This window comes from Zea mays, chromosome 8 (assembly GCF_902167145.1).
Source record: "Zea mays cultivar B73 chromosome 8, Zm-B73-REFERENCE-NAM-5.0, whole genome shotgun sequence".
Lineage (NCBI taxonomy): Eukaryota > Viridiplantae > Streptophyta > Magnoliopsida > Poales > Poaceae > Zea > Zea mays.
Genome location: NC_050103.1, coordinates 154,052,743 through 154,073,749, shown reverse-complemented (window position 1 = coordinate 154,073,749; position 21,007 = coordinate 154,052,743). Strand labels below are relative to the sequence as shown.

Genomic DNA, 21,007 nt, shown 5'->3' with positions numbered 1-21,007 from the left:
TCTGAACTTCTCATCTTAGTTGACTGAACCGGTGATGAATTAAAATTGTTCAATAGTTTTCCGTCTTAGAACGGTATGCTTTTAACGTACCAAATGTGACTGAACTGGTGATGAATTAAAAATTGTTCGATAGTTTTCCGTTGTAGAACGGTATGCTTCTAATGAACCAAATGTGTTTATGCTTGTGCCTCATAAATTTAATCTTTTCTGAAAAAATAGCTCACGTCCATTCGTATATAAATGAAACTGATGTGAACGCATGCTGAATAGGAGTATGCTTTTTACAGATTCTTTGCATTGTGTGTTATAATGTCTTCTGCTTACGCCAATTTGCTTGGGGTGTGATACTACAATTCTAGGTGCCTGTTAATTACACCGTGCTGTATTTGTTTGTTTATCCGGATCTTGTCGTGCTCACACTATGGGAGATGCAGATGATAATTCTGGTTACTTCATTAGCACACGTAATTGTATGATACCTGGTTCTCTTTGTATTTGAATTCTATTGTAAGCCAATACCTTATGGTATCCAATTGTGCTGGGGAGACCAAGAACAGAGCATCTGTGAACTGCACTGCTCATTAGCCACCCTCGACCGGAGTTGAGCGAAATTATGCTCAGCTTATCATTGTGCCCATGCCCCCATGCAAATATCTAGGTGCTGTTTGGTAACGTGATGGGTCTATGTTTATTTAAGTACATCCATGGGTCTATGTTTATTTAAGCACATCCATAATCGGATACTATATTTGAAATTGATACTGGCATATTCAAATTTGTTATCGTTACTATTGATATTATTTACGTTACATTTCGTGAACCAAACAACATCCTAGAAGCAACATGCAAAAATTTGCTCCTATTGCTAAATTCGGTGCTTGTTTGCTTTTTTTCTTCTTCTTTGATTGGCTTCTATCGGTTGAGTGATGGTTGGCGTCAACTGATAATGTCAATGTCTGGAGAAAGACGATGTCGTCGATATTGTCAATACTACTTCTGAATCCCATCAACAGGAAGAAACTTGCAATGAATCCGACTCATGTCATCCTCTCATTTCTGGGCCTTGTGCCATAAGTTGATCAGTTCACGTATCTTTACCGTACATTTCAAACTCTACTCTATCTATAATAACTATATATATAAATATACTGCGCATATATATAATCAGTTTGGTTAGTGGAATAACCCTATACAGAACCAGGTGATCCAACATGGACTCACTCCTTGCAAGTTTGGACTGGAGGAATGAGTTTGGTCCGCCTGTTTTGCAAAGAATGGGTAGCTTCAGGTATCGAGTCGTGGGTATCCATTGTCATCTCTATTAAGGACGTGTCTAACAAAGCTTCTTGCGGTTCTAGCTCTTAAATTGTAAGACTCTTTCCGACCACTAGACCATTAGGCGCGGATGTGCACCCTATAGTGACAAAGGTTTCATATCATGTGCTAAAACTACAGAATGGGCCATAGACCTCAGCTCCTGGCTTCCTGCTACATATATACATCATGAACAAAAGAAGCAATCCCATTCAAAAGAGAGGTATGGGCCACTCCCTACTGCTCATCACTTATTTAAAGGAGATCTGAGCATAGACGTGCAATCACTAAAGAATCAATCATTTGCCCAGCTATAGAAAAAATGTGCAAACACTTACAATCATGTGTCTATGTCTTATGAAGTTTACAACATCTCCGTTTTGTATTCCACTATAGTTTTAATGGACTGCCTGACAAATACAGAATAATCAGTCAATATATTCAACTATTTCTAGGAGGCCAGTAAAACGATTGTAAGCTCTAAATATTTTAGATTTTTTTCAGTTTATTATCACCGGTAGTTCAATCTAATAAGAATCCAAAAGCTGTGACATCGGCAGTAGCAGCATGTAAACATGAATCTGGCCTTCTCTCAATTCCTTCTCATGGCATTTTCATCGGCTCGCAAAAATCGCCAAGTCTACTCAAATCAACCAATGAAACCAAGGTGTAGTGAATTTGCATATTCAATCCCAAGATGTCAACTGAATTCCCGCAGCCGATTAATCCGTCATCCCACACGATATGAAGTGATGGAGTACCTTAAGGTCGAGGAGCGAGCCACAGGACCTGCGGCGCACGAGCTTGAAGGCACGGATCGGAGGGTGCTGTGCTCCATTCCCAGAAGGCACCAGCCACCAAAACCACCTGCTGCTCGACCTTTTTCGAGATCCTGGTGGGCCCGGAGCACCCTCCGCCTTCCACGGCCCCCTCCACTTCCTCTGTCCTTCGCCCTCCTGTCCTTTCAAACCCCACGGCGGTGCAGAGCGCATCGCCGAGCCCCCGCCCACCCGACAGCCTCACCTCGAATTCTTCTCCAGCAGTTCGTTGCCCTCCTCCTTCCCCTTCCCTCCTCGACAGGTGTCCGGCGGCTTGGATCTATGCGGACCCGGCATCTGTATTTTACCTCATTGGTAAAGAGTTCGTTCCGGTTCTCCTTTTCCCATTTTCGTTTCCGCGAGCAATCGATTCCATATCTGTGTTCTGACATGGATTCATCCACTTTTTTCGCATTGAGCTCGTCCCCGATCTTCGTTGCATTTTCCTTTTTTTCTTTTTGCAGGGGATGGAGGTGCAGGTGCTGGATTTGTCTTCCGATTCCGAGGGCGAGGTGTCGGCGCACTCGCCCGATCACAAGCGCCCCTCTCAGCAGCCGGGTGTAGACCCCAATCGCCGGGTTGGCGACAATGGTTCCAGCGCCGTGGACAGCCTCTTCGAGGAAGCGGGCGCGGCGAGGCCACCGCGTCACCCCAGCGACGCGCTGAACAAAGGGAAGGAGAAGGTCGTCGATGTGGAGAGCGTGGAGTCTCCAAAGCACGGTGGGGAATCGCTCGGTGCTGCTGGCCGCGTCCTGGGAGCTGGGAGTGATCCGTGGAGCGCACTGGTGAGCAAGTGCAAGGCTGGGGACAGTGGGAATAATGGAACTGAGTGTTGGGATAGTTGGGGTGACTGGGGTGATCAGCTTACTAACTCGGCCCCCGTGGCGCGTCTAGGGTCAGAGAGGACGGGGTTTCATGAGACATATGAACTGCGAGGGACGCCTCAGCTTCACAGTGACTCTTCAGCATTCAGTGACCAGTGGAAGGGTATTCTGGGTGCAAGCCCTGCTGATCCTGTCAACTCACTGTGGTGCTCCAGGGATACTAGCATGAAAGATAGTGAGGATGAAACCTTGTCTCAAAGGTCTGTGTCTGTTCGTGAAATTTCTAGCTGTGATTATTTTCTTACCGAAGATAGTAGCTCGTCATGGCTGTCGAAGGTCAAGGGGCTGAACTTCCCACTTCCTGATGAGCATCAGTTGAGAACCAGGCAGATTGAGAATGATGAGATGTTTGCCCGTAGACTTCAGGAGCAGCTCAATCAGCAACAGCCAGGATCTCAGCATTCTGAAGCGGTTGTTACACTGGACTACTCAAGCCTTAATGTTTTGTTTCCTTTTGGTGTCTTTTCCATTTTAATTGGTTTTGCAGTTTGTGTGTATGTTGGGATGTAACAAATAGCTTTTTCATTGCTGACATCTTGTAGGTTGATAAAACAATAGCCTGGACATTACATGAGCAAGATGCTGAGCATGCCAGATTTGCTGCAAGAGAAGTCCAGTCTAGTTCTGTAAGTTGTCACGTGGCGAGGATAGTTTATCGTTTGTGAATTCAATGTAGATATGTTTATGCATAGTCAGATCTTTTATTTATGAACGGTTATGTTGATACCTATAGGTTTTTTTTTTGAAAGTTATGGAACGCATTATCAAGCTGGCCAAGAGCTATGTGTTGAAACGGAAGAGGATGGCATAACATCATATATTCATATCTGCCTGTAACCATCTGAATTTCGACACTTGGTGGATTCACTAATTAGAAAATAAGTCTCAAAACTAAGACAAAGCTACATGCATCAACTGAAACATTATATAACTTAAAAATATCTCTTCCTTGCTCACCATTATTGGTTTACTATAGTTTTGTGCACATATATTTCCCTGTATTGACGTTTACGGTGTTCGGTTAGTACCAGTTGGCTGAACCCTCTTGTGTTCATTCCAGCTAGGCTTTATTTTAGGTTCGGTACGGCTTTATCTTGGTGTTACAAACTATTGTAATTTCATCGCTCGCAAGAAATGAAATTTGGTTCATCTGTGGTGGAAAATATTTCTCTGTATTGGCTATGACATTTCATATCTAAAGAAATCCATTCTCATTTATATGAATATGCATCCTAAGTTCCTGATCCATGTCCATATTCCCTCCTATTTGCCATTGTTTTCCATACTGTTTTCTGAATGGAACAATTGGATCTATACCATTAAAAGATCCAAACTTTAGATATATACCATGGACCCCACATGTCATTGACTCATGTGGACCCACATGTAAGTGAGATAGTAATGGTATGGATCCAAAGTGGTGATCTTTTAATGGTATGGATCCAAATTTCCCTTTCTGAATTTTCATAGCATTATTTCTTTTTTCTAAATGTACTATTGTTCTCAGAGCCAGAGGGACAGATCAATGGCACACCTATATTCTTATGGACGTCACTCACCTGTTCAAAGTTTTGCTTCTTGGGCATCAAATCATACTCCAATTTCAATGTCAAGCAGAGGCGGCTTGCAAAGAAACTCCAACTGCCCTCAAGCGGAGCAACGCAATGTGAGACATTTTCAAATTTATTTGATGGACCTCCACCTCTGTCCTGTGAACTGACGCTTGCTCATTGTCAGATGCTTATCTCTCAGTTAACCAGAGGATGCTTCAGAGAAGACATGGATCTACAAACGGTTAGAACTTACTCTATTCTTAGAGGACCATGCTTGGGGGGGGGGGGGGGGGGGCGTAGAGCCTTCTTTTCTAGTACGATACGACAATGTATGTAGATGCAGCTTGCATATACTACAATATTCGCACATCTTGCCTTGTGTTGATACCAACAGCAAAAGTGTTGGGGGGGGGGGCTTTTTTTAGGATCCCTAACTGGATCTGAAGAGGATATGTCTCAAACATTTTTATATCCACATCATGATAACCATGCCGTGTTCTTTTTTTTTTAACATGTAGAGATTGGCTGTACTGGACTCACTTTCTGAAGCATTTAGGAACTGCGAGGACACGCACTCTCCAGATTCGGATGAGTAAGCATTTACTGTCCAGTAGCATTTCTTTTCCACACAATGTTTGTTTAGGCAGGCATTTCAGCAATCATATGTTCTCTTATTTTGATAGTTTCATACCTGGTACCATGTTCGGTTGATTGTGTGTTTACCTTGTAACACATTCCTTGAAGTTCCGTAGGCAGAAGCGTGAATGCTCCAAACAGCTGATGTGTTCTTTGTAGTAACTAGTAGGCGCGTGAAATTGCTTGTCCCATGGCCCCATTTTGAATGGGATCCTGTTGACGTGTTTTTTCCTTGGTAACATATATTCTGACTAATCAGCTTTTTATCACTTATAGTGATGATTACGAGGACCAAATAGCGCTCGGCGTCGACAGCCAGCAAAGAGGCGCCTCTGATGATCAGATAAACAGCCTGCCACTATCAGTAATCGAGGTACGAAGTCAGTCTTACTAAAGATGGACCGTGCATCCCTTTCTCGTATTAGCAGACCTATAAGGGCTTGTTCGGTTAATTCCGTTACACATGGATTGGATGAGATTAGAAAAAATTAAGAAGTTTGACTTGCTTGGGATTTAAACCCACCCAATCCCACTCAATCCACATGGATTGAGAGCTAACCAAACAAGCCCTAATTTGGCTGCAATCCTTTCACTTGTCAAGGGTGAAGGTCGTTCCGATGAACCCTGCAATATATGCTTGGACTGCCCTGCTGCTGGTGATTCACTCCGGCGTTTGCCATGCATGCACAAGTTTCACAAAGAGGTACGCACCCGACAGTTGATTGATTCAGAACTCTTTTTCTGTTCTAACGTTCCAGTTTAATGCGTTCACTGGATCCAATTCTTCTTCTGCAGTGCATTGACAGGTGGCTCGGGATGAAGATATGGTGTCCGGTTTGCAAGTCAAATGTGTTCTCCCAGTAGGCCGTGAGCATCTCTTATACTTTTTGGAGCAGCATCGAAGCTAGATTATAGTTGGCTGATACGAGGCATTGTTACGGCTGCAGTGTGTACATTGCGTTCTTGACTTGTGCTCTCTTCTGCTCCGTGGGGAGCATTTGAATGCTCTTTTTCCGCGGAGAGTTTTTTTGGCTGTGAGAGAAGGCACGGAAAACCTCATTCTGCTATTCTCATTTCTTGTATACGTGTTGTTTGAACCAAAAAAGAGCTGGCGGACGGTCCGGTCCTGAGGCCGGACGGTCCGCGGTCCGCGGTCCGGACATTCCGCGCCTGTGGGCCGGACGGTCCGCGCGTGCGCAGAACAGATTAGGGTTCCGAGTTTTGTGCTACGGTTGTTAGCTATATTCGCGGAATTAGCTCGGAATCAGTTGTGTAAAAGGTCTAGCCCCCCTCCTCTATAAATAGAGAGGTCTATGGCCGATTTGGATCAACAATCGAATCAATACAACTTCTATTCGCATTTTATCCTAGGAGTAGTTCTAGTCTAGTTTAGGTTTAGCCTCTCAATCCCCAAATTCTCCGCCTCTCCTCGACTCTATGTCGATTAGAGGAGTCTAGGTCGGCCGGCCCGAGCCTAGACAACCCCTAGGATCTCTCCTCCCCGACGGGGTCCCTCCCGGGAGCGAGATCCAGGCGCCGCCAACGATCTTCCGCCGCCCCTGCACACGCGCGGACCGTCCGGCCCCAGGGCGCGGACCGTCCGGACGTCAGGCAGGAAAACCTAGCTCCTGCGCCAGGTCGCGGACCGTCCGGCTCCGTGTTGCGGACCGTCCGCGCCTGACCAGAGAGCACCGCCGCCGGTTCTTCTTGAGTATTTGGCACTCCGAAAAGGCGTCAACATACGTTTTGGCGACTCCGCTGGGGAAGACAAATATAGACGCATCAAATCGGCCCTCAATGGTCGGTTCAAGAGATAGCTCTGATATTTCCCTAAGCAACATCATAGAGCCGACTTGGGAGACCTTGCCGGCTGACGAACAGCTCCAATTCGAGGAGCACAAGGAGCGTATGATCCAGGAGGCAAAAGCAAAATTCTTGGCCGGCTTCAAAGTGGACAGGAACAACAAGGTCGTCCGACATCGGGCGACAGATCCGGCTTCGCTCCAACCCACACCAAATATCCCCAATGTAAGTAATACCAACGAGCTACAATCTCTTAGAAATTATGTAGAAGAGCAACGTGAGCAAATGCAGAACATCATAGGGGGTATGCAAAGCGATTTTAAGAGACTAGTACGTGCATTTGATATATCTAATATCGTAAATTTTCCTTCGCACGAGGTTGAGTTAGGGGGTAACACGCGTAATACATCGGCTACAGGTTGTCACGACCAGTCACAACCCCTGTATGGGATGCCGATGGACACATACCCTGAGCAACCGCAAATCGGCAGTAAATCAGCCGATCTGCACATGCCCGGACCGTCCGCACGTGAGCGCGGACCGTCCGGGCCAGCAACAGTCGGGCCTATTTTTAATGAGTTACCTAGATATGCGCCCGAGCCACCACACACGGCACAGAACCCAAACTACCCAGTCGGACGGTCCGCATACAACGACGGACGGTCCGCATATAACCACGGACGGTCCGGGTACGTATCCGGACAGTCCGCACATGAGTCTTTTGAGGAGGATTATTACATGAATCCTCGCCCGTCCCAGCAACACTTCCCATCACACTATGCAATGCACCAGCCCATTAATTCAGGATCCAAAGCCCAGGAAAGCTTTCCGGCCCCACCTAGAAGGCCGGAAAGAAACGATCAAACATATGAGCCATATAGAGCAAATGGAAATGCACCACGTAACTCAAACCAATGGGGGGAAAGACAACATGCTAATATCCAGCCAACCCCACCTATGTTTGACCAGAGAGCCGGTGGTCTCGCACCGGCTGCCATTGATATAGTAAGGGAAGAAATAGCCGGGGCGTTCCGAGATAAGCTCGGAGTAAGCATGGTCCCTGGGGGGCAATCATATCAGAAACCTTATGACAACCGATTTGATCACCACCCATACCCACAGGGAACCAGGATACCCGAATTCACAAAATTTTCGGGTGATCAAGGAAAGAACACACGTGAACACATAGGCCAATTTTTAGCACAATTAGGAGAGTTGGCCGACACAGAGGCATTTCACGTACGTTTATTTTCATTATCTTTAACAGGAACTGCGTTTGCATGGTACGCCACTTTACCTCCTAATTCCATTTCATCATGGGGGGATTTAGAACAAAAATTTCATGATCATTTTTTTTTTCGGTGACTATGAGTTGGATTTGGTAGATTTAGCGTCGTTGCGACAGACAAAAGATGAATCGGTTAATGATTACATCCGGAGATTCCGAGATACAAGAAACCGATGCTTTCAAATTCATTTAGCAGAGAAACAGCTAGTAGGATTAGCTTTTAATGGTCTGCGATATTATTTAAAAGAAAGATTAGAAGGCATCCAATTCTTTACACTAGCACAATTACACCAGAGAGCTTTAGCTTGTGAAAGCCGAAGCAAAGAAACTACTAAAACAATTCGTCACAACGTACATGTAGTAGAATGCGACCAAAGTAGCTCAGAAGACGAATCAACAGAGGTGTATGCTGCTGAAATGGTTTGGCCAAAGCAGGCCAAATCTTCGGCTTGTGCCTCCTTACAGCCGGTTCAAAAGAAACGACAAGAGGAGGTTAAGTTTACATTTAATGTTGGTAAGTGTGATAGAATATTTGATGAATTACTCAAAAATGGCAACATTAAAATAAATCACACTGTTCCATCCGCCGACGAGCTAAAACGTCGTGCATATTGCAAGTGGCATAACTCATTTTCTCATGCCACTAATGATTGTAATGTATTCCGTCGACAGATCCAATCGGCCATTAACGAAGGACGATTGAAATTTCAGGAAATGCAGGTGGACACGGAGCCCTTTCCAATGAACATGATCGACTTTGAGGGCAAGAAAGTCCTGACTCGGCCAAACACAGCCGATGAAGGCAAAGGCAAAGAAATAGTCATCGGCGATGCAAGAGAGGCCGGTGGGAATCATAAAACTTCTTGCAGAAAAGTGGTGGCCGAGAAGACTCCTGATGGAGGGGAGACCTTGAAGGTGACCATCACAGCCTCTGGCACTAGGGGCAAACACAGACAGGGAGACAGGCGCAAGAACCCATTTTGCGCATCGCGGACGGTCCGCCATCCAGACGCGGACGGTCCGACGCTTCTCCGGACTGTCCGACGAACTCCAGCGGACGGTCCGGCCGTGCTCAGGACCCGCAGCAACCACGTACCTTCAAGCCACGACGACCCGAGATAGGTACGTGGAAAACAAATACATTTAAAGCAGCTGGTCGGCTGATCAAGCCTGGCCCGACTTTCGATCAATTGTTGTCTAAATACGTGAAAAAGAAGGCCGGTCCCAGTAACCGGCCACCAAAGCGACCCCGCTCACCCATTCATGAGCAACGTCAGGTCAAGCCGATTGGACCACCTCACCAATCAGAAGAAATAAAAGGTCCTATTGTACAATTGAGACCTAACATACCGACATGGACCCCTCCACCCCCTTATCCATCTATGTCATATCCATACACATACTTATCTCCACCATATGACCCAAATCAAATGTGGGGCATGCCACCATATCCACTTGGGATGCCACAGTACTCCGCCTGGGGGCACCCCAAACATCCGTTTTTGATAGGTTGGCGCCGCCAGTGCAAGACCGATTGAGCGCTGCTGAATCTGGTCACCAGGCACAGGCCCAACAAGATTGCCGGACTACTCGGCCTTCTAGGCCGACCAATCCGGCAGGGGGGCATATGCCTGTAGCAACTCAAAGAACAACGAAAAAAGACATCATCAAAATAGGCACTGCAGATGTTGTCATATAGGGGGACAATAAAGGGCCGATGATTTTTGGTGAATCGGCCAACACAACCAAAAAGGATAACACAACCAAAAAGGATACGGCTATCGTCAAAACAGCCGATCCAAAATACTCCATGCCTCGATGGTGCCCGGCGGGATTGACACGATCCCAAAAGAGAAAATTACAGCGCCTAAGAGTGAAGGAGAGCCAGGAGAAAGAGGCGGAAAAGATATTCAATGACACGCATCCACTATACCCGCCACCGCAAAAGAAATGGAGACCAAAGGCCGTCGAGAAAAAACAAACGGCCACGGAAATAGAAAGTCAACCTGCACCAGGCGCGGACCGTCTGGCCTCTACGCGCGGACCGTCCGTCCCTCACCAGGAAGCGTCTGGACAATCTGCACCAGGCGCGGACCGTCCGGCCCCTGCGCACGGACCGTCCGACTTTCACCAGGAAGCGTCTGGACAACCTGCACCAGGCGCAGACCATCCGGCCTCCGCGCGTGGACCGTCCGCCGTTCACCAGGAGGCCTCCAACGACACGACAACATCAATGGAGGAGGACGACCTGCTGGGAGAAGACCTGGTCGACTACGAGGCTTCTCCAGAACGCCCAGGTATGGATGTAAATATTATTACATTTTCTGCCGATTGTACTATTATCGGCGACGATGAACCTGTTGTTGCCCAATTTGATTTTGGTCTTAAAGAAGCCGCCTTTACTAAACCAAAAGAATCGGTAAATCATTTAAAGCCGCTCTTCGTGCGCGGCCACATTGATGGGATACCGATTGCTAAGATGTTGGTAGATGGAGGGGCAGCTGTAAATCTAATGCCTTATTCATTATACAGAAAATTAGGTAAACAAGATGACGAACTTGTCAAGACCAACATGACCCTCAGCGGTGTTGGAACTGATAGTTCGATCAAAGCCAGGGGAGTCACGTCCGTTGAATTAACCATCGGGACTAAGACCCTTGCTGCTGCATTCTTCGTCGCTGATGTAGAAGGAAATTACAGTTTAATCCTAGGCAGAGATTGGATTCACGCCAATCAATGTATACCTTCTACATTACATCAAATGTTGATACAATGGGTACGCGATGACATAGAATAAGTACATGCTGATGTATCGGCCTGCATCGCTCTGACCAATGCCCCTGTACTCTGGACTTATGAGACTGCTACATGTCTCACAGGAGTAGACTTTTCTGATTATCAATTCATAAGTATAGATAAGAAATGTTTCATTCCTGTAATGCTAGAGCCGATGGAGAATCGGCTAAATCCTAAATAAAGCTAAATGATGAATACACACAAAGTTCATGAGTCTTTGGTCATGGACAGTTCGGCCGCCAAGGCCGGATGGTCTGGTCTTTCATAAAAGGGTTCGGACTTTAAGACCGAACATATATCACAGCAAAAGGACAGTATTACGGACGATCCGGTCCCCGAGACCGGAAATTCCGCCGTCACACAAAGATCTTCTAATTCTTCTGTGGGGAACATGATAGAGGAATTCAGAGATCTTGATAAACTAGGACAGGGGTTTACATCTGCCGATCCTTTGGAGGAGATTGACATAGGGGATGGTAAAACTCCAAGGCTGACTTTTGTAAACAAGACCCTGGAGACCGATCCTAGAGATGAGATGATCGGTCTATTGAAGGAATATTCAGATTGCTTTGCTTGGAATTACACTGAGATGCCTGGATTGAGCCGAGAGATCGTAGAGCATCGGCTGCCTATTAAATCTGGTTTCAGACCTTTCAAGCAAAGAGCTAGAACATTTCGTCCAGATCTTCTCCCACGCATCAAGGACGAAATCCACCGGCTGCTAGAAGCTGATTTTATCAGACCTTGCAGATACACAGAATGGGTCTCCAATATTGTGCCGGTGGAGAAGGAGTCAGGTAAACTTAGAGTATGCATTGATTTTCGCAATTTAAATAAAGCAACTCCTAAAGATGAATATCCCATGCCCATAGCCGACACATTAATCAATAATGCATCAGGAAATAGAATTATTAGCTTCCTTGATGGTAATGCCGGATATAATCAGATTTTCATGGCCGAAGAAGATGCGTCTAAAACAGCCTTTATATGTCCAGGCTTCATTGGTTTATTTGAGTGGGTTGTCATGACATTTGGTCTGAAAAATGCTGGTGCTACTTATCAGAGAGCTATGAATTTGATCTTCCATGAATTGTTAGGAAACACTTTGGAAGTTTACATTGATGATATTGTAGTCAAATCGGCTGAGTTTAGTTCTCATATAGCTGATTTGCGCAAAGGCTTTGATAAAATGCGTCAGTATGGTTTGAAAATGAACCCACGTAAATGTGCTTTTGGAGTGTCGGCTGGTAAGTTTTTAGGATTTGTCATACATGAACATGGTATAGAGATAGACCCTGACCGAATCAAGTCTATTCGGAATGTAGGACCTCCGACCTGCAAGGTCGAGGTACAGAGGTTTCTCGGCAAGGTGAATTATTTGCGAAGGTTTATTTCTAACCTAGCCGGGAAGATTGACGCGTTCACCCCTATTCTTCGGCTTAAGAATGATGCCGAATTCGCTTGGGGGCAGAGCAGCAAGAAGCATTTGATCTCATAAAAAAATACTTATCTTCGGCTCCCGTATTAAAAGCACCACGAGCAGGAGTACCATTCCGATTATACATTGCAGCTGAGGACAAGGTCATTGGGGCTGTTCTGACACAAGAAACTGAGGGAAAGGAGCATGTGGTGACATATCTAAGCCAAAGGTTGATGGATGCTGAAACAAGGTACACTTTTATTGAAAAGTTATGCTTATGCTTGTTTTATGCATGCACCAAATGTAGATGTTATTTACTGTCTAGTCATTGCACTGTTTCTGGTCAAGCCGATGTGATCAAATACATGTTGCATAACCCAATTATGAGTGGTAGAATTGGTAAGTGGGCTTATGCACTCATAGAATATGACTTGGCCTATGAACCATTGAAATCTATGAAAGGCCAAGTCATAGCGGATTTCATTGTAGAACATCGGGTTAATGATATTCATGAACTAGACATGTTATACCTCACTATTACTCATTGGACTTTATATTTTGATGGATCGGTTTGCAATGAAGGTCAAGGAATTGGCATTGTGCTTGTTTCACAAAGTAATGTCTCCTTTGACTTCTCTAGCCGATTGAAAACTTATTGCACTAATAATCAAGCTAAATATGAGGCCCTCCTATTCGGTTTAGAGCTTTTAAATGGTATGGGAGTAAAACATGTGAAGGTATTTGGTGATTCTCAGCTGGTTGTCCAACAAGTGTTAGAAGAATATCAATGTTTTGATGGTACTCTAAATAGTTACCTTGAGAAATGTTGGAGCATAATTCATTCTTTTGACGAATTCAGTATTCGGCATATCTCTAGAGTTGAGAATCATAGAGCTAACGATTTGGCACAAGATGCATCAGGTTATCGGATAAAGAGAGGGAAATTTCACAAGACCGAAAATCTGATAACCAGTGCAGAGCCAAATTCCCAGGTCGCGGACCGTCCGCGTGATGGCGCCGGACCGTTCGGGGTTACCAGAAATGTTCTCTTAATCGATTCGGCTGACAATGAAGCCAATGCAAGCGATTGGAGGACACCTATACTTAATTATTTACGAAATCCTAATATCAAAACAGATAAGAACATTCGGCGAACAACTTTCAAGTATGTTTTGATGAGTGATGAACTTTACCGCCGAACAGTCAATGGCATTCTGCTTAAGTGCTTGGGCCCAGATGATGCTATATTAGCCATGGCCGAAGTACATGAAGGGATTTGCGGTACTCATCAATCAGCTCCAAAGATGAAGTGGTTGTTGCGAAGGTCTGGTTTTTATTGGCCTAACATGATAGCTGATTGTTTCAAGTACTACAAGGGTTGCCAAGTGTGTCAAAAATTCGGTGACCTACAGTTGGTCTCTGCAGCCGAATTACATCCTATTATCAAGCCTTGGCCTTTCAGAGGATGGGGATTAGACTTTATTGGAGAAATTCATCCTTCATCATCAAAGGGGCATCGGTTCGTGTTAGTTGCCACTGACTACTTTACCAAATGGACTGAAGCCGTTGCTCTGAAAAACATGACGCACAAGGAGGTAATTGAGTTCATAACTGAGCATATTATTCATAGATTCGGCATTCCCCAGACCTTGACTACAGATCAAGGGACTTCTTTTATGTCAAAGGAGGTACGTGAATTTGCTGAATTATACAGAATTAAACTACTTAATTCATCTCCATATTATGTTCAGGCCAATGGACAGGCCGAGTCTAGTAATAGGACATTGATTAATTTGATAAAAAAGAAGATATCTGATAATCCTAAACATTGGCATAAGATTTTGTCTGAAGCTTTATGGGCTCATAGAATATCTAAACATAGTGCTACTAAAGTATCTCCTTTTGAGCTTGTCTATGGGCAGGAAGCAGTATTGCCTGTGGAAATAAGTTTGAATGCTGTCAGATTCGCCAGACAAAATGATCTAACTGTCACAGATTATTATAATTCAATGATGGATAATATTGATGAGGTGACCGACAAGAGGGTGATAGCTTTGGGAGCAATAGAAAAGGACAAGATTATGGTAGCCAGGGCCTACAATAAGAAGGTCAAAGCAAAGTCATTTCAAGTAGGGGATCTAGTGTGGAAGACCATCTTACCTCTAAGGAATAAAGACCGGAAGTTTGGGAAATGGTCGCCAAGCTGGGAGGGTCCTTATAAAGTAAAACAGGTAATGTCTGGTAACGCCTATTTGCTACAAACATTACAAGACAAGGATTTACCAAAGGCTTTGAATGGGCGTTTCCTCAAACAGTACCATCCTAGTATGTGGCAAGATGCCTAAGAGAACCGATGTGATCACATCGAGTTAGTTGCTTTTGGTTCGCCCAGCTCCACCAAAAGGCAGAGGGGCATATGTTTGAACCAAAAAAGAGCTGGCGGACGGTCCGGCCCTGAGGCCGGACGGTCCGCGGTCCGGACAGTCCGCGCCTGTGGGCCGGACGGTCCGCGCGTGCGCAGAACAGATTAGGGTTCCGAGTTTTGTGCTACGGTTGTTAGCTATATTCGCGGAATTAGCTCGGAATCAGTTGTGTAAAGGGTCCAGCCCCCCTCCTCTATAAATAGAGAGGTCTACGGCCGATTTGGATCAACAATCGAATCAATACAACTTTTATTCGCATTTTATCCTAGGAGTAGTTCTAGTCTAGTTTAGGTTTAGCCTCTCAATCCCCAAATTCTCCGCCTCTCCTCGACTCTACGTCGATTAGAGGAGTCTAGGTCGGTCGGCCCGAGCCTAGACAACCCCTAGGATCTCTCCTCCCCGACGGGGTCCCTCCCGGGAGCGAGATCCAGGCGCCGCCGGCGATCTTCCGCCGCCCCTGCACACGCGCGGACCGTCCGGCCCCAGGGCGCGGACCGTCCGGACGTCAGGCAGGAAAACCTAGCCCCTGCGCCAGGTCGTGGACCGTCCGGCTCCGTGCTGCGGACCGTCCGCGCCTGACCAGAGAGCACCGCCGCCGGTTCTTCTTGAGTATTTGGCGCTCCGAAAAGGCGTCAACACGTGTATGTAGGCTGACATGCATACAACTACCTAGCGTACGTCAGTCTTGGGCGGTGCCATGGGGGTATGAAGCGCTGAGATGGGACTTGCACCCTGACCTTGGGTTGCCGAAGGCCGAAGCTAGCGAGATGGTCAGCAAGGCTCAAATTTTGCGCCCCTAAGAGCAACTCCAATCACAAGCCTCATAATTGCGCCCTATATTTTAATTTAGCTACTTCAGTCAATTTGATTAGGACCGAACTGAAGGTTAGACTCCAACCAGTGAGCCTTAAACCGTGTGCAGTTTGCAACTGCTGCAGTTCAGTGATTTGCCGCCATCTCTCACCCGACGTTGCTACTTTCATGTTCGGCTTGTTCTTTCCTTTTTCCTATCCTGCCATCCCACCGCAATTCACTGGAGACAGAGAGCATTTTCTGATCTGCAGACTCAGCTGACCGGGAACATCCGGATCGTGCAGGAACCTGAACAGGGGCGGCAGATGCTGTAAACCTATAGCATTTAGAGTTTCAGAATATTATGCATTGGGCTTTAACCAATGAACTGCAGAGTTTCGATACTGGTAGAATTATGCTAGGATGAGATTTAACCAATTCAAATTTCAAACATATTTAATGAACAACAGAGTTTCTGTTTTTGAAAACCTATTCAATTGCAAACCGAGAAAATACTCTAATAAAAAATATAAACAACAACACTATTTAGCCACAAAACTGACCAAAACACCCAAACTGGTCTGCTACTTTGCTCCCGTCAATCAACAATGAATTCAGATAGTAATGGGGCCTTGAAGCAGCAAGTGTATTTCTACTAGAAATCTGGTAGAAAGAAAAGCACCATTATGTGTGCCATAAACTAAATCTTTCTATGGATTTTAAGGCTGAACTAATTCTTGTACATAAATAACAATATATCTGCATGTTACTGTTCAATTCATTACTCATCTAGCACAAATGCACACATATGAAGACCCCATGGACTTTCGATATTCAGCCATGCCCAGCACTAAAATTTGGAATCTATAAGAACAAAAACTAGCATATACTTGTAGGCATCCCTGATAGATGATGGTGCTTGAGGTGATGGCTGACATGCAGAACGGCTGAGATGATAGGTGAGGCCTCAATGATGAATGTGAGCTTGGGATGACGACCTTCAATGTTGGATCCATCTCAGGCACGAAGTAGATCAGGAGGAGGGGAGCAAGGAGACAGGCCAGGGGAGGCAAGAGGACGAAGAAGGGCAAGGGCTTCCACAGTGTTGAGATGGAAGCAAGCACGAGATGGGAACAGGTGGTCGAGTGCCGCTGGGTCAGGAGCAGATGTTTGCACTTGGCGATGAAGAAGTCTGAAATATCTGTGGAGGTTAGAAAGGAGTGGGACCGGTATAGGGCCACACTTCTTTGAGTCTCAAATATACTACTCATTTAGTTGGGCCCTAAAACGTTTTGACGAATTTCATTAAAATGAGGTTTCTGTTGGAGCAGTCCTTTCTTGTTTAGACGTTATATTTTAATTTGTTTGTATGTTTAGGGCTTCTATTGGAGTTGCTCTAACAACTCTCCCATCATATCCCCTATTTCAATCTTTACTCTGCAAATAGCTTATCTATAATGCAAATCATTTATTTTACATGGTCCACGGAAGACACCTAACTGGGAAGGAGTTGCCGAAGGATGTATCTGGTGCACAAAACCACGCTTTCGTGTATATACGCACAAAGTTAATTTAAACATTTTATTCAACTATCTTCTGAATATTGAGCTAGCTCAACCGAGCTCGAGCTGGAGCTGGTTCGTTAAAGTAACGTGCTAACTTGGCTCGACTCGTTAAGGTAACGGGCTCAAGTAGCGATGAATCCCACTACAAAAGGCAACTTAAAAGAAAGATAGTTAAAACGAGTTACTCTCGCATGTCTTTCAGTTATTATCGTGTTTCTCCTAATACCACCACCCCTCGCTTGTGTCTTGTCAGTTTCATTAAGAAAACCATCACATTTTGATGGTGAAAATTATTCTTGATGGAGTCATAGCATGAGAGGACATCTATACCGACACCATTCAAGCATTTGGCATGTTGTTGAAGTAGGGATGGAGATATAGAATAGCAACAACGAGGACTACAATCCGGTGGAGGCGGAGCAAATAATCCACCACAACGCTCAAGCCACTATGATTTTGTTTGTCTCTTTATGTAAGGAGGAGTATAACAAGGTGAACAGTTTGGAGAGCGCAAACGAGATTTAGGACATCCTCAAGATCGCGTATGAAGGTGACAAGATCATCAAGATTGCTAATATAAAGCTTCTTGAAGGGGAGCTCAGGAGGTTTGCCATGATCAAGGGGGAGACCCCTCTAAGAAATGTACAACCGACTCAAGACAATGGTGAACACGATCCACAACTATGGGAGTAAGAAGTGGACCAACCATGAAGTGTTCAAATTTATGCTCCCGGATTTCATGGTAAGAAATGCTACTTTGGTTACATTAATCCATGAAAACCCTAGGTACAAGAAGATAATGCCGGAGGAGGTGCTTGGGAAATTCCTAAGCCATGAGATGATGGCGACTCAAAATACATCGACAACATCGCTCAAGGCACAACCTCCACCGAGCCTCAAGCTCGAAAGAATGGTGGAAAAGATTACAAGCCAAGGGCCAAGAACAATTGCAACAATTGTGGTAATATCGATTGTTGGCCCTTGCTCTCGAATGATATACACCAAGAACAAGGCAACACAATTGTTAATGAATAAGGACATTCGTCCTTCGAAACATTATTTCCCTTCAGATATAATGATCTTTGGGGACGAAGGTCATGAAGGGCGTACCTTCATCATCTCGATAAATGAATATAAATAAATAAAGAAACATAAGACATATAAGAATGTAAATAATGACAACATAGAGATAGATTATTTACATTCTCATTTCATTCTATCAACATGAACAAATGCACATAATATTTGTATTTCATTGATACCTTCGGCTTAGCAGAAGGTGTTGCTGTGAGAGACGCGAGAGCAATTACAATGCAACGTGAATAGTACGACGTTACTGTTCTTCTATTTATAGGCATGGGACGCAGCCCGGGCAAAATTGCATTCATGTCCCTGACATTTTCTATTAACCATAAGGCAAGATGTCGAGGACTAAGCAGTCTTTTCTCCTTTAGGTCGGTTCCATTTTTCACCATCGTCATCGTGCTAAGCCGAAGCTCCTTCAGCCGCAGCTTTGGAGCTCGTTTATCCTTCCTTCAGACTGCACCTTCATATCACGCACACCTTCATCTCAAAGCCGAAGCCTTCTGTAACAGTCTATGTTATACTAAAAAACATGTTAGTTAAGTTTTTTAGGACCTTCGAAAGAGGAAGGCCCCCAACAGTAGCCCCTCGCAGTATTAATTTGTTTTTGTATTCAACAAATTCAGACTGTGACGTGAACGAAGGCCTTTGGCCGAAGGTCTAAAAAAACATCTTCCCTTCGCTAAAATAGCGAAAGTCAATGACATGTAGGGCCCACCAAGTTGTAATGTGTTGGGCATATAAATAGGAACCCACATTGATGGCCTTTGGTGTGCCATCTCAATCGCTTGCGCCATTTTCTCAAGTTTGGATTTTCCTGCTCTGTTAGATTTTGATTGATTTGTGTGCTTCGGCATTTGCACAAGTGTCGACTAGATGGCTGAAGAGAAGAAGGTTGTTGACCCTGCTCTAGCTGGGTTTTACGAGGCTATGGAAAAGACAAACACAGAGAAGATTACCAATGAAATGTTAGCTGGGTTATCTGAAGATTCTGGTGATAGCGAAAGCTTTGATGTAGAAAGTGGGAACAAAGATGCCGAAGATCGGCCCTGGCGGCCGAGTCACACTATCTTAGGAAAGTCATCCATCAAACAGAGTTAGATTGATGCCATGAAAGGGAGATACTTCCGTGATATGTCCATTGTGAGAGTTGGTGGGGACAGCGCCGCCCCTGCGCCTGAGGTAGACGAAGTTGTTGTTTACAGAAGCTTCATGAAGGTAGGGCTTCGGTTTCCATTGAGTAAATTTCTAGTTGAAGTGCTAAAGACCTTTGAGATTTTTCTTCATCAGATTACCCCCGAAGCCATAATCAGGATGAAGATTTTTATTTGGGCCGTGAGAAGCCAGGGATTAGAGCCGAGTGCAAAATGCTTCTACAACATACACGAACTGTTGTATGAGACGAAGGCTCTGGCAAGAAGCAGTATCATAATAATTTTGGTTGTTATGGCTTCGTGCCCCACGCCGATGTAAGCTATCCAGTTCCAACGTTTTGGAAGAGGTGGCCAGGGGCCTGGATGGAAGAATGGTTTTTTGTACAGAATAACTTAGTCGAAAGGGAAGATATAAAGGGGATTATCCAACACCCTATTTGGTCTCGCTTCGGCATCAGAAGGCCGACTACTACTCTTGGAAACGATATCGAAGCATGCCAGAAGGCTTTCAACAATGTATGTGCCTTTATTGGCACAAGAGACCTAGTCCAGGAGCACATAACTTATAGAGTGGGCCTCTTGTGAATGACTGGGAGATGTCGAAGGAGACTGCTACCGGGTCCAGTCAAGGCGGCTTGGTTTACTTGAAATATACCTTCAGATACAGAGAATAGTTTGATGAGCCGAATGATGACCGGCTGAATTGTAGCGACGAGTTGCTTGGTGCCTATACAAGGGCCGAAGATGATGCCATGACCTTGGCCTTCGGAGGACGAGGCAAGAAAAGGTTAAACAGGGTTTTCGATGTTATTGGTTTTGTATACCCAGATTATAGCTATCCCTCGCGAAAGCAGGGAAAGAAAAGAAAAGCTGCTACTTCGGCCACTTCTGCTGCGCCGAAGGGGAAAAAGATTAAGATTTTGACGCACCGGCCTAGATACATTGAAACGGCCCGGGTGCCGAAGTTTTCTGAAGGGACATCTTCCACCGCTGAGCCAGGATACCCTGCTTCTGTCGAAGGAGAATCATCTGAAGTGCCGAAGCATTTTTTTCGAAGCCAAAGGAAAAGCGGCCGAAGAGCCAGAGCTAGGGGAGCCGACAGGGCTACAAAAAATCTTGAGCCCGCTACTAGAGCCGGAACCGCCGAAGGTATCCAAAGCTCCTGCTATAACTCCCAAGAGAAGAATGGCCAGCGTGCTAGACGCAGTCTTGGAATCAACAAGGGCGTCAACTCCTGCTCCTGCTAAGGAAACTACCGAAGCTGTTACAGCTCGTGTTGAAGCCAAAGCTGGGCCCTCAGTGCCCATTGAAACAGAGCCTGTTGGAACTGGACAGAGTATTAACAAGGACCTTCGCACGTCAGTCTGGTTCTGGAGAAAAACGCACCCGAGAAGGATGAATCTCCTACTCTTGAAGCATTTACTGAAGAGTTAGACTTTATTATTCGACATGCTTCAGGTAAAAAATTATCGGAAGAG

General features: G+C 45.2%; 1 protein-coding gene and 1 long non-coding RNA gene across 6 annotated transcripts; one reads left to right on the top strand and one right to left on the bottom strand.

Moving 5' to 3' along the window:
• Nucleotides 1-1,606: 1,606 nt before the first annotated feature.
• LOC111589932 (uncharacterized) lies at nt 1,607-2,360 on the bottom strand. The gene is made up of 2 exons (XR_002749015.2): nt 2,076-2,360; nt 1,607-1,954 (listed from the first exon to the last, which is right to left on the bottom strand). It is a non-coding gene; the product is annotated as an uncharacterized lncRNA (long non-coding RNA).
• LOC100279197 (uncharacterized) lies at nt 1,866-6,287 on the top strand. 5 transcript variants are annotated; one of them, XR_004851779.1, is made up of 10 exons: nt 1,866-2,447; nt 2,597-3,427; nt 3,559-3,642; nt 3,750-3,849; nt 4,524-4,682; nt 4,754-4,810; nt 5,088-5,161; nt 5,482-5,578; nt 5,807-5,908; nt 6,001-6,287. XR_004851779.1 is itself a non-coding variant. In XM_035961411.1 (9 exons), the coding sequence occupies exons 1-9, from the start codon at nt 1,890-1,892 to the stop codon at nt 6,067-6,069; spliced, it is 2,031 nt and encodes a 676-aa protein (XP_035817304.1). In that variant the 5' UTR covers nt 1,866-1,889; the 3' UTR covers nt 6,070-6,287. The 5 variants fall into 5 exon arrangements, 4 of the variants coding, with proteins under 4 accessions (XP_035817304.1, XP_020397641.1, NP_001145693.1 ...); XM_035961411.1 differs by lacking the exon at nt 3,750-3,849; NM_001165499.2 differs by lacking the exon at nt 3,750-3,849 and having other exon boundaries at nt 2,239-2,447; nt 5,814-5,908; nt 6,001-6,262.
• The last annotated feature ends 14,720 nt before the right edge of the window (nt 6,288-21,007 follow it).